General features: G+C 40.0%; 1 protein-coding gene across 4 annotated transcripts in view; it reads right to left on the reverse strand.

The window, feature by feature from the left end:
• The window catches only part of mcf2la (mcf.2 cell line derived transforming sequence-like a), a 41,979-nt gene that overhangs the window by 9,635 nt on the left and 9,566 nt on the right, over positions 1-22,778 (reverse strand). For 3 of the 4 annotated variants that reach the window (XM_032556767.1, XM_032556764.1, XM_032556768.1), the window contains exons 2-7: positions 11,745-11,828; positions 9,600-9,714; positions 6,957-7,047; positions 1,038-1,151; positions 700-816; positions 460-609 (exon numbers count right to left, since the gene is read on the reverse strand). In XM_032556767.1, coding sequence (XP_032412658.1) covers positions 460-609; positions 700-816; positions 1,038-1,151; positions 6,957-7,047; positions 9,600-9,714; positions 11,745-11,828 — 671 coding nt within the window. Of the gene's footprint in view, positions 1-459; positions 610-699; positions 817-1,037; positions 1,152-6,956; positions 7,048-9,599; positions 9,715-11,744; positions 11,829-20,369; positions 20,632-22,778 lie in introns of those variants that run through there. The other variant, XM_032556766.1, reaches the window with a different exon arrangement.

The raw sequence follows: 22,778 nt of genomic DNA on the forward strand, positions 1-22,778 counted from the left end.
TTCTGTTTTAAGATTATTCTATTTTGACTGCATCATTCACTTTAATTAGTTTTAAGTGTCTCTCCACGAACAGTCTGGTGAAATGAAGCTATTCTTGAATTGTGGACAAAAGCCGCACAAAATCATTCGTAGGGCCACATATGGCCCTCAGGCCACATGTTGTACCTCCCTGTACCAGACCTAACTAGTCGATAGTTCAAAAATCTATTTGGAAAATACTCCTTTATCCAATTAGTAAGAGCTGGAAGTCAGGTTTTTGAAGCACTAACCTACAAATTAGTCACACTTATTGTGCAGAAAAAAACCCCATCTTTAAGTCGTCAACACCAAAGCGTAGAAAACTTTACATCAATTAGGATAACTAGATACTTTTACATTAAACACAAACTGCTTGCCGTAGATTTATGTAAATATAATCCTGTTTCAAATATTTATGGAAGAGGAAAGAGGACTGCTGACCTTCATTGTGTCTTTCTGCAGTGTGTGTTTGTGCAGCAGGTCCACGGTGGCCTCTGCATCGTTGGGTAACTCTGTCTCTGCAAGCTCGGTGCCAAACGCCTGCAGGGTCTGTGCCATGGTCTTCACCATGAGGGCGAACGCCTCGATGGCCTGCGTAGAAATGCAGACGATCGTTTAAGAAAAACCTGAACTGGAGCCATGAATATGCAGAAAACACACAAAACTTTTGCGTTGACGTACAGTGCGGTGTGTGATCCAGCTGTCATGGCAGTACTCCTGTGTGCCTCCCAGCTCTGTGGTCAGTTGCCCCGGGTCGATATAAGCGTGGAGCTCGGTCACTGTACTCAGCATCACCACCTGATAAAGACATGCAATCAGAGGAGATTCCAAGGAGGGGCGAAAAAAAACATCTGAAAGGTAAGTTCATTTTTTTATCTGGTGTTTCTGAGCCACCCTTTGTAATGTCGCCCTGGGCAACTGCCTGTGTGGTTACATCTAATACCCTCACTGTACACGCGTAATAATGAGAGACAACAATTACAACTAAGTGAGCGAACATTCGTTGGTCATGTTGGCACCTTCATTTTGAACTCATCCCTGTTGAACTTGAACAGGAAGTCTGAGAGAGTCCGCTGGAACAGAGTAGTGGGACGCAACACCAGAACCAAGTGCAAGTTCCCTGGAAATGAACCCTGAGTGGGAGAAAAAAGGAACAAAAACATGTTTATTAGCCAGACTCTATATGTTAAAAGAAGGTTTAATTTGTCAGATGTTTCCAATTTGGATTTTCTGGGGAGGGGGAAAATACATCCGACACTCCTAAGGCTTTTGATTAAAACCGTAGCTTTTCTAACCTTGTAAATTGGGTAATCCTTTGATTTTAGGCCCAATTTAATTTCTATCAATGACTGAATCACATTTCGTTTTTGTGGATGCAGTTCCATAGAGAGGCATTTAATAATCAATACATAATAAAAAAAATTCACAGCTGAATAATTAAAAAAAAATTTATATTAGGAAATATATTAAGATTTAATTAGAAATCTCAGAGTTCTTGGTGTAATGGTATAAATATGACATGAAACTCTTAAAAACAGGAAAGACAATAGAGTTTAATACTATTAAAGAGAAGTAAACGTGTTCAGAAAAAGGCTTGAAGCATTTTTTTCTATTGTTCCACTTGCAGCTTATTTAACTTCTAACAAGACATTTTTTCTTATGTTGTAAGTGAAATTATCTGTCAGTGGAACTAGCACTTTTTTTAAATCAATATTAAGAAATAACTGAGCTAAAACAAGCTCTCATATGTTGCCAAAATATTACTTAAAGTCAGTTTTGTTTTATTTCAAGGGTATTAATATATTTGCACTTGAAACTGGACTGACGATTTTGTATTTTTGCAGTGTCTTTAACATCAGGCTGCACAATATCATGATATTAACCTACATTTTTCAGATTTTTCCTCTTAATTTTCTTTCCTCAGGATCCCCTCCACCTCTTGGAATTAGAATTTTTAGCATCTTAGAAAACATGCTTCCAATGTGGCATCGATGGCTTTGAAAGGTTCATCCAACAGACCACATTTATCATTGGCAAGCAGCATTTGCATTCATGGCACTTCAAATATGATATGCATTCAACCAGTTCTTGTGTTTATTCTTGAATTAAATACCTTCTTATCTTAAACCCCCTACATTGCATTGCATTTTTGCACTTCGGTTCTGCAACTTAACCGTAGCTTTTCTCTCGCCGGTTCAAAATACAGCGGAGCCATTCGATAGACAGGACAGAACCCAAGAGGCCACTCAGCTCAAAGACTTTATTGGATGTGGCTTCCTCTGAAACCCCTGAGTGAATTGCTCCTCCCTGTTAGACGGGATAAATCAATGCAGACTGACATGTACACACACAAACACAGGAGCGCACACACATGTACATGGCTGGAGGCGAGCTTAGGAAGACGCGTGACAAGATCATGACGCCATATAAAGGAAAAAAAAAAGGTATTCCCACAGCTAATCTAGGAGATATGATATTGTGAAAAGCTAAAAAGGGAAAAAAAGCTTTGATTTGCTTTTCCATTCATTACAGGCTGGAAAATGTAACCCTAGATGTGCTGCTTTTCTTCAAACAGAAAACACATTTTTAGAAAAATGTTAATATTTTTAACAAAAAGCCCTCTTGTTTCTAAAAGCAGCTTCGCTCCTCCGCTAGCAGCAAACACAGAGCAACATATGTGTATCTGGAAGCCATTAAATTCAATCAGCCCTGAGAGGTCCTGGTTTAATTTGTAGCCCTGCATTAGCTTGACAATGCTGGAGCTGCTCGGTGCATCCCCCTGACACGCCGACACAGATATATGCTAATGCGCACACGCCTCTCCGGACCCCGGGCTCTCGTGGATGAAAAGCACACATTAATAAATGATACGGATCAGGATGCTGACCGAGTTGATTTATATTCAGCCAGTGAGGAAGGACGGGTGGACAGGGAGGAACCTCTCCTGGCATGTCCTCTAATGACATCCACATGGTCCCACTGGGAGTCCGAGCCGCCTGGATATTAAACCTCCTCCCTCTGTTTTAGCGTTTAAGATGTGGAAAATGTTCTTTCCATTAGAAAGAAGGGACTTAGCTTAAATCCATACATCAAAAGCTATATTACACCTGCTTTTTTTCAGCTGACTTTACGTGTTGCAACATATTCGCTGTTTGCGTTTGCACCCGCTGACAGAGCCATCTGCCATTCAGCCTGCAGCAACGCTCCTGCTTGGTTCAGTGGCTGCGGATGCATTACTCTGACTCCCAAAGGTGGACTGCAACAAAGACAAAATGGTCCCTTTATGCAGCTTTATCCTGTTAGACTGTACTGGTGCCTCTGAAATAAAGCAAACGTTGTACATGGGGTTTATTACGGAACATGTTGTAGAAGGAGAAGGATAAAAAGCAAGAACTGGCAGCCTGCATGATCCCCATATATGATTATTTAACATAGGGCTGCTGATAATAATTTGACACATGTGTTCAAAGCTTTAGCATCTTCTTATTTGTAAAACTTACACAAATTGCATTTTAAATAGTTATTGTTTGTGCTGGGGTTCTAATAAAATTACTACTTAATTCTTCAAATATTATGACTTTATTCTCAAAATTTAAAAACAATGAAAAATTACCTTGTTCCTAATACTTCGTCATAGAGTTAACCTGAATTTAAGGTCCAAACAGAAGCTGTAAAGCAAGCTTCTCGAGCAAGATGGCCGCTCTGCAACACTGAAATATGGAGACCCCAAGGAGTGCAATCATAAAATCCAGATTTTCCAAAAATTAAATCTCTAAACATTTTTAGAAATTTTCAATTTGAAGGACAATTTGTAATGAAGCAACAACTCAAATTTGCATGGTTGTGGTTAAATACTGGCTTAGCATCACATCACAAAAACCGACATCCATAAGCAAAATAAAAATGTTTACTGTTACTCCATCTACCAAATTCACATAAAAAAAATGTTGTTTATGAGGTTCAAGCAATCAAAACACATGTTTTTGCTAAAACACAATGGAAAAAGTCCCACTGTATTTTATTAATTCCATCTTCTGGTGTTGAAACAGCAAATTGCAAACCTTGACAAAGAGCACATTTCACAGCGAGGAAGACAAGCTTCACCTTTCAGTAAGAGAAAGCTTCATTGGTCAGGCGTGTCCAACAAAGGACGAACAGAGACTGTGTCCTCCCACCACCTGCCGTTAAAGCCTTCAGGTTATAATACAATTCCTGTCCACTGTGAATTTCTTACTCTGCTTCATACATTAAAAATGAAGCGTCTTCCATGTCTTTGAATTCAGATAAATGTAGATTTACACAAAATATATTGAATTTGTTGAAATTAAACATCTCGTTCTTGTCTTTTTTTCCCCCCTTAGATTTCAACTTGAGAGGCTTTTTTTAAATATATTTCAGAGTAAAACAAACAAGCCATTAGAAAAACAGAATCGGGACAGAATGAAGTGATTAACAATTAGAAAAAAAAGAGAGATAAGAAGAAGGAGGGGTAGAGAGGAGGGGAGACCCTGCAGAGCAGCTTCTGCTTCCCTGCTGATAAACTCACCAACCACTCGAAACAATGTTATCACACCGAAAGACATAAATCGTCCCGGCTTCATCACTACAATCATCTCCACCTTTTGTTAGTTTCATTTAAAGAGAAGCGATTGAATAAAAATGGCAAGGAAAACAGGAAAAGGGGAAACACCTACAAACTATACAAAATATGTTAAACGACACCTGCAAAAACACTTAGTGTCCATGAACTTTAGTTTTACAGAAATATGAAAGACTGAACATGTTCAAAGCACCTCTGCAAGGTGGATTTTGGTTGGAGGATGAAAATCTCTTTTCGTTCCAGCCTGTGCTTCACCAGACGCTTCGTACGCCAGCGGTGAGAGTTCAATATTGATCTCCTGTTTGCCTCTTTAATAAATCATACTACTGCTAATCAGGCAGTGACATTTGGTCAGGCTATGTGCTCTGAAGGACATTATTATTATTATTAAGTTCAGGATTTTGTGATTTGCACTTCAGATCGGGGCGTGTTGTGTTGCTGTTTAAGATATCTTAGCCTACTTCATGTGGTCAGACAGGTTCTATTTAAGTGATTCCCTGGCCTTTAAGGTCTGGCAGTAGTTTGGTCTCGGTGTGGACTGTAAAATTAAACTCAGTTTTTTCCAAAAACGTGCTTATGCTGCAAAAACACAAACTCTTACTAAGTATATTTGGTCAAGTTTCTAGTGCAAATATCTTCATATACTTGCAAGTTACTTAAAATGTTTGTTTTAAGTCAAAAGAATTGATGAAAAATGACCAGATAAACATACAAACCAAACCAATCAGCAGACTGTGATTATGGTTCATGTTTACTGCCATGTTTGCATCTCAAGTGCTCAGATGTTTCTCTACAAGTGGAAGGAGTCTCATAACGGCTTATAGCCACTATGGGAATAGTTTTGCTCAAACAGAGCGATTAGGCTGGATGGTAATTAGTATCCTATTAGCATACATTTGCATAGATTTGCACAGATTGGTTGGGGGAGCTAATCGGTAGCAGACAGAGCGAGCATCCAGACAGCAGATGTGTAAGGTAAGGTGAAGCTTTGTCCTCAAGCTGCTAGAGCTGCTAAATAACATCCACACGCAGTACAGGTGAGGTAATTCAAGAAATTTGCAAGAGAATCGAAGTTATCGAATGAAAAGGACGTACTTGTTCAAACAGCACAGGGTTCTTCCTAATGAAAATCGAAATAATATAAGCAATTACAGTGTGACAATATTTTTTTATTGTGTTAAATAGACAAATAAGTAGCTAAAATTATTTAAAAACAAAAATTCATCATGTTCATTTACACCAGAACAGGAGATAAGCTATCTTAGAAGTGTTTATTTTAGATTAGGTTGTGCAATTAATTGTAAAATACATATTATTAATCTGTGAACATGGAAGTTTTTGTGTCTCGTCAGATTTTTTATTTTTTTTTTACAGTGTAAGCAAGAATCTGATCTGTACAAGAGTTTTTGCAGTGTTATCAGGCATCTGGTGTGTACAAAAGGCGCAAACAGAACTGGGCAATGTCGACGTTTTACAGTACAAAAAAGTATCTGGACCTGGTAAAGTTTTATTACAGCGTCTCCTATGATCTAATTGGTGCACAAAGTTTTTTTGGTTTTTTTACAGTTTACACAAGTATGTAAGCGTCTGTGCAAAAGGTTTTCATTGTGCAAAGAATGATTGATCTATATAAAAGATTATTTTGCAATCCAATTTGTTACTTTCTAAAACATTGAACAGTTCTACAGCCATTTTGTCCCAAGTTACTCGGACACAAAAGAGCCACATACTGTATTTATTCATTGGTCCGGCTCTACCTGTCCACTGTTTTTCCTCTTTAAGTTTGGAATATAAAACCTTTTCTGGATTGTTTTTCACTGTCGTGTCCATTTAAAAATGATTCAATCCCTCTTCTGCTTATTCTAGGCAAGGCTAAGATCATCTAGAAACAGGCTAAAAGGACACAGACAAAAAAATGTCAAAGGATTTTCCTGAGTAGAAAAAAAAGTGTGAATAACATCCGTTTCTGCTCCAGCAGGAGACCGTCTCACATGTTGTGAGACACTCCACCTCCCACTCCGGAATAATACGCTATTTTTAACTTCCCACCTCATTTCAACATCCAGGAAGACGCAGAGAGCTTGCACATGCCCTTTCAACAACGCAGCTCATGAATAAGTAGCAGCAGTGAATCTGGTTCGCACTGTAGATCATCCTAAAACATCCATTATTCTCACTAAATTATACCCACAGACAGCTGACAGCCCACAGATCGGCGTGAAGACAAGCATTAAATCATGTAAAACCCAACGGCCAGACCAAAACAGCCATTTGCCGTTGCCAACGCACTTTCTCCCTCGGTCACAAACGCACAAACAAAACAGGACGGGGGTCTTACTGCGATGCGAAGCAGGGTGGCTCTGACGGCGGCCCATCGGTCCAGCCGTCTGTCGATGATCAGGATGAAGCCCTCTCCAGACGCTGCGACGCTGCAGGAGAGAGGCATCGTTATCGCAGGGGGAAAAGACACTTTGCCGCATTCGTGTGGCGGATAGATAAGAAGAGGGTGTGCGGTGTTGAAGCACTACGTGGGACCAACGAGGGGGGCTTAAAGATTAATTTGGATGCTCCATGCAGGACGTCTTCCAGTTTTGCAGATTCACGTTGGAGTAATAGTAAGAATAGTTGTGTTGGATGACGGCTGACCACATTGGGGCTGCTTTCACTGTGATGTCATGACTTTTGAAGATGCACCAAACATGTCGGCTGAGGTCGGAACCGGACGATTTTCCCTCGAGCCATCAAAGCTAAAAAACTTTCTACATTTCTCAGTCTGTAAGCTATACATTTACACATTTTCTCTGGTGTACAACTGAAAATTATTGTGTTTCTTTTTTCCTTCCCTCTTAAGGGTTTTACTCCTTAGAAACAAAAGAATTGGAAATGCTCAAAACTAGAATCAGTGGGTCAGACTTCAAACAAAATCAGCATCAGCCAGGAAAAGCTCAACCTGCGGATCGCTAATAATGAAGTAATTTGTGATATGTCTTTTAGTTGCTTGAAATAAAAGATTTCAAAATACAACATTTTTGTAAATCCTACAATCAATAGGCTAGAGATTGAATCGGACAATTGTCTTTTGGTTGACTGATTAGAGAGCAGAAGGGCATCAAAGTGAAAATTCCTACTACTTTTGGTCTAGAAACGTATCATACAGCATGCACTTTGCAGCATTTTTTGAGTTTATGATGCATAAATGATATTCTCTTTCATTTGATTGGCAGTTGATTTTAAACTTGCCACCTTGAATTTTAATTAATGAGTCTGCAGCACGTCGTATCGTCTCCTTTGTGTATTTTAGTCCTTCAAACAAGTCAGGAAAAGCTCAGTCAAAGCAACAACAGTTTTCAAGAAAAGCTGTTTTCTCTGTGATGCTATTATAATATAGTTTTAATAAAACAAATACTGGAAATTGCTCATTTTGCCTTGATCGGCTGCTGAAAAATATGATTTTTTTTCCTACTCATTAATGCGTTAAAATTCAGCACATTAATCAAGAGCACATATTCTGTTTAGATTTTTATGACTAATCGACATGTTTTCATGTAATATGGTTTTTTTTTATCATTCAGTATATGAAGGCTCTACAGGGCATGTTTTCTCCTTTTATGCATTCTAATCCTTAACATAACAACTCTTCAAAAATTGACCTGACCGGTGCAATAACTTTCAGCGCAACCCATCAATTTTCTCCCCATTTGAAGGCTCACATAATGCAAATTCAGGAGAACTAGTTTAATTAGCTCATGCTTGATTTCTGTTTCTTTTTTAGTGTTATCTTTTCATACATTTAGACTTTAACACATTCAGAGAATCGAGATGGGTCCCAATGAAGGTCAAAGCCTCGCTGCCCGGCTGCCTGCAGTCATCATTTCTCACCGGCTGCGATTATGAGCAACCATCCTGATTACCATGGCAACCTTTTTGGCACCGCATTAATGCGCTGTTGTGCGAGGAGGGAGAAAATCTGGCCATTCATTCCACAGGCAGAGCCATATGTAGCAGCCTCATTAAGCTAATGCTCCTAAGTGTGTGCGTGCGTGGGCGTGTGTGACAATGCCACGTTTTCGTGAAAGGTCCTGTTGAACAACATGACATGCACCCTAACACCTCCAAACACACACACACACACACACGCAATGATGGCGAACAGAGTGTTCTGCCAACATGCTAACGCTGCAGAGCCGAACTCTCCGGCTGTCAGATGATGTACCGAGTGAATGCTGCTGCAGCAAAATCCTCAATCCATCTCTGCTGGTAAAAACATCCAAAACCAAAGAGAAAAGGGGACGTGGAAAATCCAAATACTTCAGGGTGAAACGAAAGAGATCCTCAATATTCCATGGTGATCATCCAATCGTCCTTAAATCTTGCTTATCCTGAGCTCATCCACTGTTTTTTCTTTGGGGTTTTTTTTTGTTGCCGTCTGTAGACGGAGAGAGGTGACCGTTCCCATCCTTGCAGAGCATCTCCCTCCTCCTCCTCCTCCTCTCTGCTCCTCCATCAACCACTTCAGAGCCTCTTCGGCCAATCACGGCCGAGTTCCGCAGCCTCTCGTCCAATTGGAGCTCGGAGTGGGAGAGAGGAGACAGGAGGGGACTCAGGAGCGTGTGTGTGTGTGGTGGATGTTATATATGAAAGGTAATCAGGCATAGACAATAAAAAAAAAAAAAGGATGTACAAGAGTCATGTTGATAACAGATGAATTATGTGTGAGAGAGAAAGACGTAAAGGGCTGATTTTGACTTTATTTTATTAAAAAAATAACGAATAAGACCTTAAAGCAAATCCCAAATCGTTCTTTCATTACAGTTTATCGTAAAAAAAAAAATGGTGAAAAAAAGTTTAATAGTTCAAGCGTAATCCCTAATTTTCTTTAAAAAAATTCATTTCAGTCTCGTTACCCCTTTTCCTTGCCTTTAGTGTTGCAGCGCCATCTGAAGGCTCCACACGGTATTATTGTACAAGCAGCTGCACTAACCTGGGGACCCTTGTGAGGTAGCGGAGCACATTCTGCAGCTCCTCCTCCGGCAGCTCACCGAACGCCGGGAACTCTGGGAAGAAGATGACGGGGTGGCCATTGATCCCGCGACCCCCTGGAGACACAGAGGTCACGGAGGAGTCATTATTGACTTCTTAAACCCTCTTTAAGTCCTGGGTGTAATGAGATTTAACTGGGCTATCTGTGAAAGATTTGTTTCTAGATAAACTGGTCCAAAAAAGTATCAAAAAGCAGTCAATTTCTTCCCATTACAGAAATTGAGGTTAATGAACTCCATCGGGATTTCAACAACAGGCGCATCGTTGAAGTAGATAGAAAATGATGCATTACTTTCAAAATCTTTTTTAGGTAAAAATCTGAAAATGTAGGTGTGTTGTTTTTTGTTTTCGGACCCCTTTATTTAGATGCACCAAAATAAAATTGTGTGCGACCGATTGCCTTTGGCTTAGCTTTCCTGTTGCGACCACTGTCATATGGGTGGTGTGTTCAGGGAGCTGTGCAGCGTTCGATTCCCCACCAAAGGTAGCCAAAAAGTTCTTCTTCCACAGTCCATTGTATCGTTTCTTTCAGCAAAAGTTTTCTTCTTCCAACTCTAAAAGCCAGATTAAGCATCAACACTTTCTTTTTTATAGGCTGTAATTTACTGATTTTCATTACTTATACTCAAAAATATATATATCTTAATGTTTAATCCACAGAGCAGCCCTTTCCTTTCCTTTCCCTAGAGACTCAGATTACACAGCACATCATCACCACAGTAAATTATTCACCAGGCAGTCGAGATCATCATGGCAACCCAAAACAGCCCCCCTCCCACCTCCCCAAGTGTGTATTTGTGTGTAATTTACTGTCTGGTGTGGACTGCGATGCTGTGTGTCTCTTATCTGGGTCGACTTGTCGTCAGAAACAGAGAAGCATTAAACTTTTCCCGCAGAGACGCCTAAAAGACAGCAGCAGAGTTTTTTCTTCCTTGTTTTCTTCCTTTCCTTCACACACCAGGAAATGCAATTCAAGAAGGATTCAAACTTGACCCCTCTAGCACAGGTGGATGATGCAAACAGAGGTTTTTCCATTCTTAATCAGGGTGAAATAATTTCCAACATATTTTTCTCACAATGAAAAAGTGTTTAGTAAGACACGAAGTATTTCATCTTTTTAGAGCCTCGTCTGTCCAGAGAATTTTACTGATAAGCCGACTTTGCTGCACCCAAACCAGCTTTTGTTGGATTTATTAACTTTGCTAAACATAGCAAGTATTTTGAAAAAAAGTGACCTAAATTCTGTTTTTATAATTGAGAATAAATTCCTTCAATGAAGCCCAAAAGAATTTAAAAACTAGAAGCCTTTGGTGCAAAATACTTTCTTAGGTTTTGGATCTACGATGAATGAGATTCCTTTCCTATAAAAATAAATAAAATAGAAGAAATTCAGACTACTTTGATTTTATTTTCATTTTCTTGGCCTGTGATGCTTTCGACTCCATGATTTTGTCTTAGACACCAAGAGCTAAGCCCAAATAGCTCTTGGCCAAAGCTACATGGCGAGATATAAAAGATATCGCAAATTTTAACAAAACCTTTGGACTTACTAGAAGGTGCCAAACCAATATCTTCTTCAAAAATGTTTTAGTTTTTTTTAGTAAACGTATGAGCTCTGTTGGACCTCCAAATTAAATTTATACAGCTGAAACTTCATTTCACCAAATAAGACGTCATCCATTGAGTTAACCATCTAAAAATAACAAGTCTTTCATTCAACACTTGGTGCTATCATTAGAACGGAAATGATAAATTAGTTCATTTCAGAATAAAATGTTGCTTTTCCAACCCAATCAAACTCTCTCAACCCTCAATAAACAACGCATGACTTCCTGTTTTCCTGGAGTTTGTTGTAATACGAACCACTGTGACTCTTCAAAATGGGAAAGACAATTCCAGTAAGGCAGGTGTAAAGCAGTCATGACAGAAATCTGACTTCAATTCGGACTCAAAGTAAAATGTCAAACTGACACAAAGGTCAACATTTGCGACCTCACTGGCTAAATGTGCTCAAATTGAAGGTAGGATTTCCCCCAAAATTTGAGGGGTGTTTTATGATTCTGCATTGGGAGTGAATCAAACCAACCTGGCAGGATGGCGAATTGCTTCTGCAGTTCGGAGCCAATCTGAGCTGCTAACAGAGGACCGTCTTCCTTCCGCAGGATGTCATCTGAACAAAAAAAATGAGCAAAAATAGAAGAAAAGTCAACATGCATTTTTGGCGTTATAGAAGAAATACATATTTTATAGGTGAAAGTGGGGTGGAAAGAGGATGACACAAACAGCATTTGCATTTCCTCTCTTCCCTGGTCAAGTTGGATTACCGTAATCTCATTTAGCCCGCTCAGACATATAGAGCCAGAGGAAAACCCCCTCCTCTTTCCACTCCCCCATGTGTTTGACCCGGCAGTGCCAACAGTCTGCAATCACGTGCGCGGCTGTGAATGAAAACTGAGAGCGTCTCTGAGGGGGTGTGCGCATGCAGACGAAGGCTGGCGCTGACATGAAGCGGGGAGGTTTGCAGGCACAATGGTGTAGCTGGCAGTGAGCGACGCTAATTACAATCCAAGTACAAACCAAACAAACTGCTAGCAGTCTAAATCGCCCCACAGAGCTCACTGTAAGGCAGTTTACAGTTATCGTATGCATCACAATGCTTCACACCTTGGAAACCAGACAAACTGAGGTTGATGTTTCTGCATTCTGGTTCTGTGTTTGGATGCAGGAGCCTGCTGCAGGCAGGGAGGAAGGCCAAATGTCAGTTTTTAGCTGCAGCAGGAGATTAACACATGAACGAAGCCGACTTTGAACATTATTTTTTTAAATTAACCAACTCTGTTGAACGTTCTTACACAATATTTACGTTGAAATTTTGCCCTTACTGTACAGCATTTCTGCTTTTAAATATATTTTATATTCTTCGTGCGAGTATTTGCGGTTATCGCCTGAGATTTTTCAGTCTGAAGCTGTTTGGAAAAGGACTGGCATACGACCAGCAGACGTGAACAGCTGTTGGAGAGGGAGCTGAATACAGCTGCACATCATATTTTTCAGATTATCACAAAAAAAAAGCTAGAAAATCTCTGTTGTAGTATTAGCAGCACATTTAACTTTTTTGTTATCTTATCTTGAAAATAAAAATGTCTGGTCCATATGACGAGGAAACCAGTCGGATTAAAAGATTACATCTGGAGTAATGCTACATATCCATACGTGTCAGCACACACCGACTAGACAGTGACTCATTCTACATGCTCTAAGTCTATTATGTAGTCCAAACTTTACTCTGACTTAGCAAGAGAAACTCAGGTTTACAACTTTGGTTTCAATCCCCAAAAAATCCTTGACATGTTTAGATTTCAAATCATTTTTTGAATTGTTTTAGAAAGAAAAGGGCAAAGAGAAGATGCTCTGAAGAGGGAAAAACCGATATGGAGAAAAGAGGGAGTTAAGGAGAAAGTCCAGAGGCAGGTGGATAAGTTAAGCAGATTAGTATGGCGGTTTAATGGAGCTTAATGGAGCTGTGACAAGAAACAGGCTTAAGCAGAAACAGTTTCTCAAAGAATTCAAAGAGTAAATAGAAAGGATGGGTGTCTTTTCTGTTTTTTTTTAGATTTTTTTTAGTCGTACTTGTGAAGTGGAGTAAAAAGGGAAAAGTGGTGAATGATTGCTCCAACACTTTATGTTCAGTATCAGAGGATATTTGATATATGAGGCAGCCTGCGGGAGAAAGTGAACTGACACATGAGTGTGTTTCAGTGTGTTGTTTTGAGCTTTCCGTAGCAGCTGTCGGTTCCGACCAGGACTCCAACTCTGGACCACAGCCTGACACGTAGCATTAGGCTTTGACTTCAGATATATTTCTATTTGTGTGTGTGTGTGTGTGTGTGTGTGTACTTGTTTAGCTGTTCTATTTTGGTCTTTCTCTGGTATATTCACTAATTTTCTCTTTCACTAACTTATACATTCCTTCTTTATTGTCTGCAGATTTCATAAAATTTGATTTATGATGTTTTTTTTAATGATCTATTAAAAATTCTTAGAAATCTGGTGTTTTTTAATATAAAAAAAAGATAATTATTGGAAAGAATCTTGAAGCTTATGTTAAAACTGCTAAAATGTTTGAATTATTTATATGTAAAATGATCTTTTTTCATTGTTTTCATTGTCAAAAAATCTGAACTTATGCTTTTGCAAAATATTTTGCTGAATTTGCATTATGTATTTATAACCAAGCTGCCAAATATGTCATTATCTTAAAAATTAATATCAGTATTTCCCTAACACTTGGAAGTGATTTATTTATTTTTTACTAGCTTGGTGTGGGTGACAACAACATTCTTTATAAATGGGAGGAAACCGATTTGATTAAGCTGAACCAATCTGCACAACACACACACACACACACACACACTCCTCCTGTGGTACAGCGGTAAACGGTGCAAATCTATTAGACATTCAGGCGTCGGGCGGCTTTTCAGGGCTGCTGCAACCCGAAAACGCTGCTTTGTCCTCCGTGGCCTGAATGAAATTAAACTACGGGTTGCAAATGAACCCTTTTACCCACCAAACAACACACACACACATATACAGACACAGAGCAGAAGTGGGCCAATTCTGCCAAACACAAATAGTGATTATGGAGGGGTTAGAAAGAATCCCCCCCCCCAGGATTCTTGTTCCCTTCCCCCCAGACTCTGACACCCCCCCCACACTTCATTCATCCCTTTTCTCAGCCTCTCTGAGCGACGAATCCAACAACTTTCATATTAAAACGTTTCGCCGCACATGTAGGCAACAGTGTATTATTTGGATTCAGCAAGAGAGAGAGACATTTCTGCACCACCTCAGCATCTCCAGCTGAGTTTATCGGTGGATTTAGCAGGGTGAAAGGACAGCGAAGAGGTGGCGGGGATATTTAATGAAGAGAGAGGGTTAAGGTGATCGTGTCTCAATGAGATGAAATGGAGGACAGGGTTTCTTTGAAGGTGTCTACATATTTAATGCCTGGAGGCAGCCGATACGTTGGATGTGACCCGTCTGTAGCGATTGGGTCAGAAGAAGCACAACACTTTCCAACAACTGCAACATTTCTTCCATCATTCATCACCTACACTGGAAAATGTTGGCAAACTTGACGGCAATTGGAAGAAAAGTTATTAATAATGCTTCGACTAGACCTTCGTTGCATGCAGGTGTTCACTGTCTGAACAGATTTTCTGAAATAAATTTTTTTTTTTTGGTAATACTCTAATTTTCTGGGATGAAAAGCGACATTCTGTAGCTGGTTTTAACCCAGACGCTGTCAAACTCTGAACTTTAGTCGTGTTTTGCTGTTTCTGGCAGGTGACAACTGCTGCATGAAAAAGAAGAAGCGAGCAACATCTGTTCCGGCTTCTCCACAAGTGTGAGATGCTTTCAGTTAAACGCTTAATTGCAGGCTTTGTTGCAACCCTAAACTCACAACTCTGTGTGTGAATTTCCTTTATTTTGTAATCTAGATTTGTGAAGCAAATCAAATTGTTATGCTGGTATGCAGAGGTGGAAAGAAGGACATTTTTCAGCTGAATCCTGTAAAGACAGATTGGTATTATCCCCATTATTCACACACAGCCTCCTCCTTTGTGCAGTAGTCATGTTCCTACAGGTCTTCCGCTGCTGAATACACACACACACACACACACCAGCGGTTCAAAGACAGCAGCCAGCTGCTCTGCTCTTGTTGGCGGCCGGCGTTGCTGGTGGCCAGTCAAAGTTCAAAGCCGCAGGAAGCCGTATCATGTTCGCTCAAACACACTTGAACTCCCCTGGCTGGGAGTTATGCTCCCAAAAACAACTGAGACGTGCAGCAGGAACTGACCTTAGAAATGTTACAGTAAGTGTTAACGTTATACATGTTCAGAAAAACAAAATAAAAGAAAGCAAATTAAGGTAGTCTCTCTTTTTTTAAAAGAAGAGTTTAAAGTAAATTCAGAACTGTTTTTTCTGTATCGGAAGTGAATGAATCCCTAATAAATGTACATTTGCGAAGGTGTTTTTCTGCAAAATGGATGTCTTAAAAGCAGAAATGTTCATTTATTCATTCAAATATATAAAAAAATTAAAGTGTTTGGCAAATGAGTACAAAAGTCACCCTGCTGGCATCAAATGGCAACAGAAATGTGGCCAGCCGGGTGTTTTAGCAAAAAAAAAAAAAAAAAGAGAAGCGACAATCCTCCAGCTTGTCTGCATATATGTTTGCACGTGTGTGTGAGGGAATCCGAGCCATATTATCTGGCATTACAGTGTGGGTTTACCAAAGCTCCATCTGTCCCCGCTGTGTGCTATCTGAAGCACACGGGCCAGCGGCTGACATGCACTCACACCGGGGCCAAACAACAACTGGGTCACAGGGCCAGAAGCGGCCTGCTATGCACCCATCCCCACACCCAAAGCTCGAATTAGTGTGGCTTAAGACGGGTTGTATGCGGTCAAACATTAGATTATTACTGATGTTCACAGGATTCCAGGGCTCCTCTTCATGTCCTGAAGCAGCACTGAGGGCAGCTTCGTATTTCAATTCTGCAGGAGTTCAACTGTTACATTTGTATTACTAAGAAAGGCTGAGAAGCCAACGTTGACTTGCTCCCTGCCGCAAACAAAAACAATGGCTTCGGGCTTGCTTGTCTCGGGCGCTGAGCCCTGATTTACTGAATAGATGGTGGCATCATCATCTCGACCAAACAACGCGCTAACTGTCCCTCTGTCTACAGTCTGCGCTGCCGTCACAACAGACACGCAACCCCTGCTCCGGCTCGAGCAAGCTGCATCCAAACCATTTTCAAGAACTGCCGATTGGTGGGCTTCCAGTGGTATGATTTACAGTGTAGAGATGAATAATCTGCACTGAGCAATTAAAGCAGCTTCTGCTTTATGACGGATGGCTCATTAGTCTCGTCAGTCGTGCTGTGGGATCAGTCAACTTGTTGTTGCATGGTAATGAGTGCTTGCTAAACAAAGCAAGCTCCATTTTGATCTCATTAGTTGCATACATGAAGCTTTATTCTGGGCCTGGATTGCATATTAAAATGAAAACATCTTAACGCGAGGCTCAGAAAAGCCTTATTAGTGACAGAGTTGAGAGCAGAACTTTCAGATTTAATTTTGGATCATTTTTATTTCAGGCATTAGATGCTTATGTCTAACCCCGTTGTCTCAGTTTGCATTAATTACAGAAAAAAGAAAAGAAAATCAGAGTAGCAATGCCGGTCAGAACTCTCACAACATTTGCCCTCAAAATATCGCATTAATTCTGTCAAAATTAAAATCCTGGTTTGATTAATCAGAATGGAACGATAAATCACAAGTTTTATTCGCACAAGCAGATTTTATAGCCACCAAATACCTCATGTGAACTCCACCCAGAAGCCACAAACTTCGGTACAAGACATTATAAAACTCCACCTGCCCTCCAGGCAAAAGCACAACCGGCTTGTGATCCCACATGATTATTTATGGCTCAAAGGAATTCCCAAATCACTGGACTACAAAAGCGTACATATGCTTGCAGTTCTGTGGGTTTAAGTCTACATCCACTCCTTTCCTCTTTCTCTGCTATTACAGTAATAGCTCCGCTGAGACCAAAGCCAGCAAATATGACAGCAGCCCTTTTTTAGCTGCCTCCGGCCATAGCTACCAGTCATTACACTACACAGAACAAAGACCATGAAACCTTAGAAAGGGAGCTGGGGGAGGATAAAAAAATGGAAACGACACACAAAGAGGGTAAGAGGTAGGGAGAAAGCAGCTAATCCTAGTGGGTTGTGTTTTTACTTGCCGTGGAGGAAAAAGAATCACTCATTCCACTAACACTGCTGTTCCTTATACAGCTGAGTGTTGCACCTTAAGACGCTCCTAATATTTGAAAATTGTTGGAATATGAGGGGAAATGTGTTCAAACATAAAACAATCTTCCTACCTTTCTACTAAACATTGTTTCATTGTATTCATGTGGCTGAACTCAAGGTTTTCTAATGCAAACATACAGCAACCTGTACAAATATTAGGATTAGTGTAAAAACCCTTGAAAAAGTTTTTAAAAATTTTATTATTATTACAGTACCGTAATTTCACAACTAATTTGAGGAAAGTCCAGCCTATAACTCAGATACATTTGTTTCACTGGGGAGAAATAAATGTAACTCAGGCACTTATTTTTAATGCTTTTTTTCTTTGAATGTCTAGACGATATGTATCTGCGACCTCCTGTTTCACTAGGGCATAAAAACAATGTCAAATAGTGGTCGATTTCTCTTAGATTAGAAAATGGGAAACATCAGAGAACGTCAAGCCACTCAAGCAAAGCAGATGTGTTTTAATCTTCAAATCTCTGGAGATTGATGCAAGGCGCACACAATCGGAGCCATTTTTAAAGTTTAAAACAACCAAAACTGTGTCAAACAAGGGTGGATGAGGACTGAGGTTTATCTTTATTCCTTTAAAATATGTTTATTAATAATCTATGTTTCACTTCCTTGCCAAACTCTGAAATCTGAAACACAAAAATTCAGTTCTGAGCAGAAATGGTGTCAGGAAGCCAAATACCGATTGGTTGGTTTCATTCTTTCTTTCTTATTTATTTTTATGTTTTCTGGTGATAAAATGTGACATTTGCCCTTTAAGGGGAGCCAAGATAATTCGGTCACGGATGACTGTTGCTCTTTTTTTGCCTGGGCTTAATCTTGGTTAGAGATCTGAACCAAAAAAATAAAATATATTGCACGATAATAAGATACCCTTTAACCCCAACATGAAACAATCAAATAAAGCCCGATTAGGTAGATGTTAAGAGTCATCCAGCTTTAAATGGATTTGATTTGCTTTAACATGATACACGTGTCTCCTCATTAATAAATCAATTTATTTGATTTGTTGTGCTTCTGCTTCCTCCCTCAGGGATCATGAAAGATTCATTCGGCTTTTCTTTCGCTTTTATTGATTCGCTCCGTTTCAAATCTTGTGTTGCGCTGCAGAATCCAACACAAAACGCAAATTTAACGTTAAATTAGTTCTCCTGAGTTACTTGAGGCGCGGCTGCACAGCACAGACAAAGGGAGAGGTTGACACTTTGCTGTTTTAGTGTGTGAGTCGGGTTTAGGTTGGCTCAAGAGTCAACTAACACCTATAAAAGCCAACAGAGAGAAAAGAGAAGCCTGACGAAATCTCCATGGAATTTTTGTATTTTTTTTAAAGCAGTCGATATTTCTCACCAGAGCAAATAAAAAGAGCAGAATAAAACAACACAAAGCCATCCAGTGCGAACAGAAGAGAGAGGAAAGAAAGGGGAGGAGATGTTGACAGTCTAAGCCTTTGGCCCCAACTGACAGGAGGAAACACTATTAATGAGCTGAATGTGATTAACATGCTGTCAGCGTGCTGCTCAGAGTACTGTACGGAGGATGGAGCAGGCTCACATGACCCCGCACTTTGCTTCGACAACACAACCGCGCGACCCGAGGACAAAATGCACCGTCCACCTCAGATTTGATTATGTAAGCTTCCGATGGATAGTGTTGCCTTCGGCCGGAAAAGCACCTTTTGTGCAACGAGACGAAATCAATTTTGGAAAAGAACGCCGGGTCGTAATAATTCTGTCAGTTGAGGGATGAAAGCTAATTCAGAAATGGTCCTGAGTGGCTCTGTTAGATCAGCAGGTTTCAAAAAAGAAAACAAATTAACTGAAAGAGGAGAGAATTCATCAGAAAAGCTGCTAAAAGTTGCAAAAGACTTGAGACTGGAGGTTCACAACCCTAAACAGTCAGAGTTCGAGTGGCCCAGTCAAAGTCCCCACCAAAATCAGCAAAAATATCAAACTCCCGATGTGCAGCTTTGATAAAAAATGTTCTCCAAAGCTTTGCAGAACAAAAACTGGTTCTGCAAAGTATTGGCTTAGGATGCATCAAACACTTTTCGAATTTGTATTTGTAAAAATAAATGAAAACCATGCATCAGTTGTCTTCTACTTATTGTATATCCTGGTTTGAGTTTCACATAAAATCCTGTGAAAAACCATTGAATTTTGTGGCTGTAGCAAGACAAAAGGAGCAAAAATGCAAAGCTTTGCAACACGATTAGGTAACCGGATGCTTCAGGATGTCGATATCAAAATGTTTGCTGGTTAACACCTTCTTTTGAAACAAGACAAAGCCATAAAATCTGATGGAGAACCATGGAGATAGCGAACAATGACAAGGCAGCACCACCCTACTAAAATAATTTCCCTTCTTGTTCATTTTTTAGTCTAATTAGAGTCATAGTTTACAAAATGAGGAACACGCCAACTTGAAAAGTACATGAAACAAAAACTTCAGCCCCTAAAGTCTGGTAACCTACATATAAAGCTAAGCTCAGCAATTTAGAACAGAATCTGTGGCATTACCTCCTTTAAAGTTTATTCCAATTTCTAGTTTTTGCACAAACAAAAGACAAATAAAGGGAATTTTACAGGAAGGACTTGAAAGTTGGATTTCTTTAGACTCATAATAAAGACGATACGACATATTTGTGCATTTTTTTAAAAAAAATACGTCGTTTATCCGACTGAATTGAATGCTAAGATGCAGAAAAATCACCTTCTGAATTTCCACCGTCTCATTAGTCGTCACGAAACCTATTTTAACACAACACAGACTCATCCGCCAGCTGTCAGAGGAAAGAGACACCAGAACTCTACCTGTGATCATCTTCAGCTGCAGCCACAGCCTGGTAATTTCTTGGCACAGTTGAGATACTCTGTTTAGAGCCATTGTTCTGCAGCCACATGCATGCCCTCTCATGCACACCCATGCACACGCTGAGCTAAAAGAGACTCAAAAGCATCCAAAGTGTCTGTCATAGAACATCCCGGTGGAAGTTAAGGCTGTCCATTCCGCTGCAGCCGAGGATTTCAGCCGCTTACTGAGCTGTCACCAAACAGCAGAGCTCTGCACAATCCCCCTTCCACACACAGCTCTCTCTCTCTCACACACACACACACACACATGCTCCCACAGTGTGTGCCAGCAAGGGGAGGAGGAGATTCAAACGGCCCGCCCCTGGTTTCATATAACACACTTTTTCCACAGGGAGACCAGACACAGCATGGAAATCTGCATAAACATAAATTATGCTTCAGTTTCCTGCTTTGATTTAGGAGTAAACAGTAAATGCAATAGTGATTAGCGTTTGTAATAAATGTTGAAATACATGTTCTGGCTTTATTGTGGCTCAGTGGTATGGAAAGCTGAAGATTATGCCCCAAACAATCAAGTGAAAATTGTAAAGCATACAAGCGCAAAAACAAAGTCTCCCTCTCGCTTTTCTAATCTTAATCGTGTTTTTCTCCTCCATTCAGCGGGACAAACTCTCCCACAAACAAACAATGCCAGTGAAGACAGCAGGGGGACCCAGTCTGCCACACACTGGTGACTGCATGAACGGCCATTCAGAGCTCCAGTTTCAAAGATGCAGCCCTGCAGAGACAAAACACATTTTTCAAATGTTTGCTTGCTCAACACCAAGCCCGTTTTCATGCAAACCTATAAGAAAAGCTCCACTGCCCCTCTGAATGACGGCACATGGCGTGAAAATACAAAAAAAGTCTGCATACTGACACAGATCTGTCTTTGTGTAAATTAGGATTAGAAAAAAGATATACGTTTTTGCAACTCGTAATAAACATCCAAGAGAAAACGTCAGATTCTGCCGATTGACACAAAGAGGTTAATCCATCTTTACATATCCTGAACACAAACATTGCCTTTAAGTTCTGTCTAAGATCTTCAAACTGTGCCGGTATTATACTGTATTAGATAACATTAGAAAACAACTGGCATCATTAAGTCCAGACAAGTCATGAGGTTCATGAGGTCAGTCATGCATACTACGGCAAGAGGAAAACCGCAAGAAGTCCTGATCACAGTTTGTCACCAGTCGTGTCGCCGCTAACATGTGGGCGAAAGCAGTCTGGTCAGATGAGATCAAAACTTCCCTTCTTGACCAGCATGCAAAGCGCCGTGTGAACACGGTTATCTCTACTGTAAAGCACGGTGGTGGCAGCAACAGACATTGGAGATGCTTTAGACCTAAATTTAATATAACGAGGCTTGAAAATTGGTGCGCACAAACACTTTCCATACGATTTTAAGTCTCGTGGGTGTGATACTCATTTCCCTTTTGGGCCTTATAAGGATTATGAATGTTTTCAAAGGGCTGGTTGTGACAGAATGTATTAATAAAATCCATTAACAAACTGCTAAAATATTAGTTAAAAGTTGTGTTTGCATTTAATAAGTACTTCTTAAACAATAAATGTGCTTATTTGTAATTATTTGCAATTAAAATCACTCATTTTGTGTTGCTAGTTTAGAAATATTTACAAGACAGTTTGCGATATTTGCTCTTGCTATGACGGTAATAAATGTGACTTTTTTGTTACTCGCCACATCAATAAAAGACTATTACGTGACATCAAGTAAGACCGAGGCAGCAGCGTAGTGAAGTAAGACATACTGCCACCTGCAGGTGGGAGTTAGCAACACTTAAACCCAATGCTTTTGAACATTTTTGTGGAAAATTTGTTATAAGCTCACAACTAGTAGTACAGTAAAAGTGCGGGGATCTGTTGATCTGGGGGACTAAAATATGTAATATGGCAGTATATAACTGCTTTGATTTGAGTGATAAAATAACATTAACGCACACAACTGACTTATTTATGTGTCACGCTATAGCTGAGGACCACACAGAAAGTTCCGGAGGGCTGCATTTCGCCCCCGGGCCTCCAGTTTGACACATATGTCAAACTGTTCAAAGTTAAGATGTTCAAAGGTGGAAGAAAAGCCAGAAAAACTTTCTGCTCCAATTAGGTTGCTCTGCAAAGTATTGATGCCACAATTTCTGTATTTATATTTTTGTTCCATTTCATAATTATGCACAACATTGTGTTGCTTTTGCAGACGTCTGTACAATGGGACAGACCACGCAGTTTATACCAGGTCTTCACATTCCCCTCCCAACCTTAGACACACGTCAGAGTCATCTTATTACCTTGCACAGAGCTTGTATTCATCTGATGATTATGTCCCTGATCAGGCCTATTAAG

This window comes from Xiphophorus hellerii, chromosome 24, assembly GCF_003331165.1.
Source record: "Xiphophorus hellerii strain 12219 chromosome 24, Xiphophorus_hellerii-4.1, whole genome shotgun sequence".
Classification (NCBI taxonomy): domain Eukaryota; kingdom Metazoa; phylum Chordata; class Actinopteri; order Cyprinodontiformes; family Poeciliidae; genus Xiphophorus; species Xiphophorus hellerii.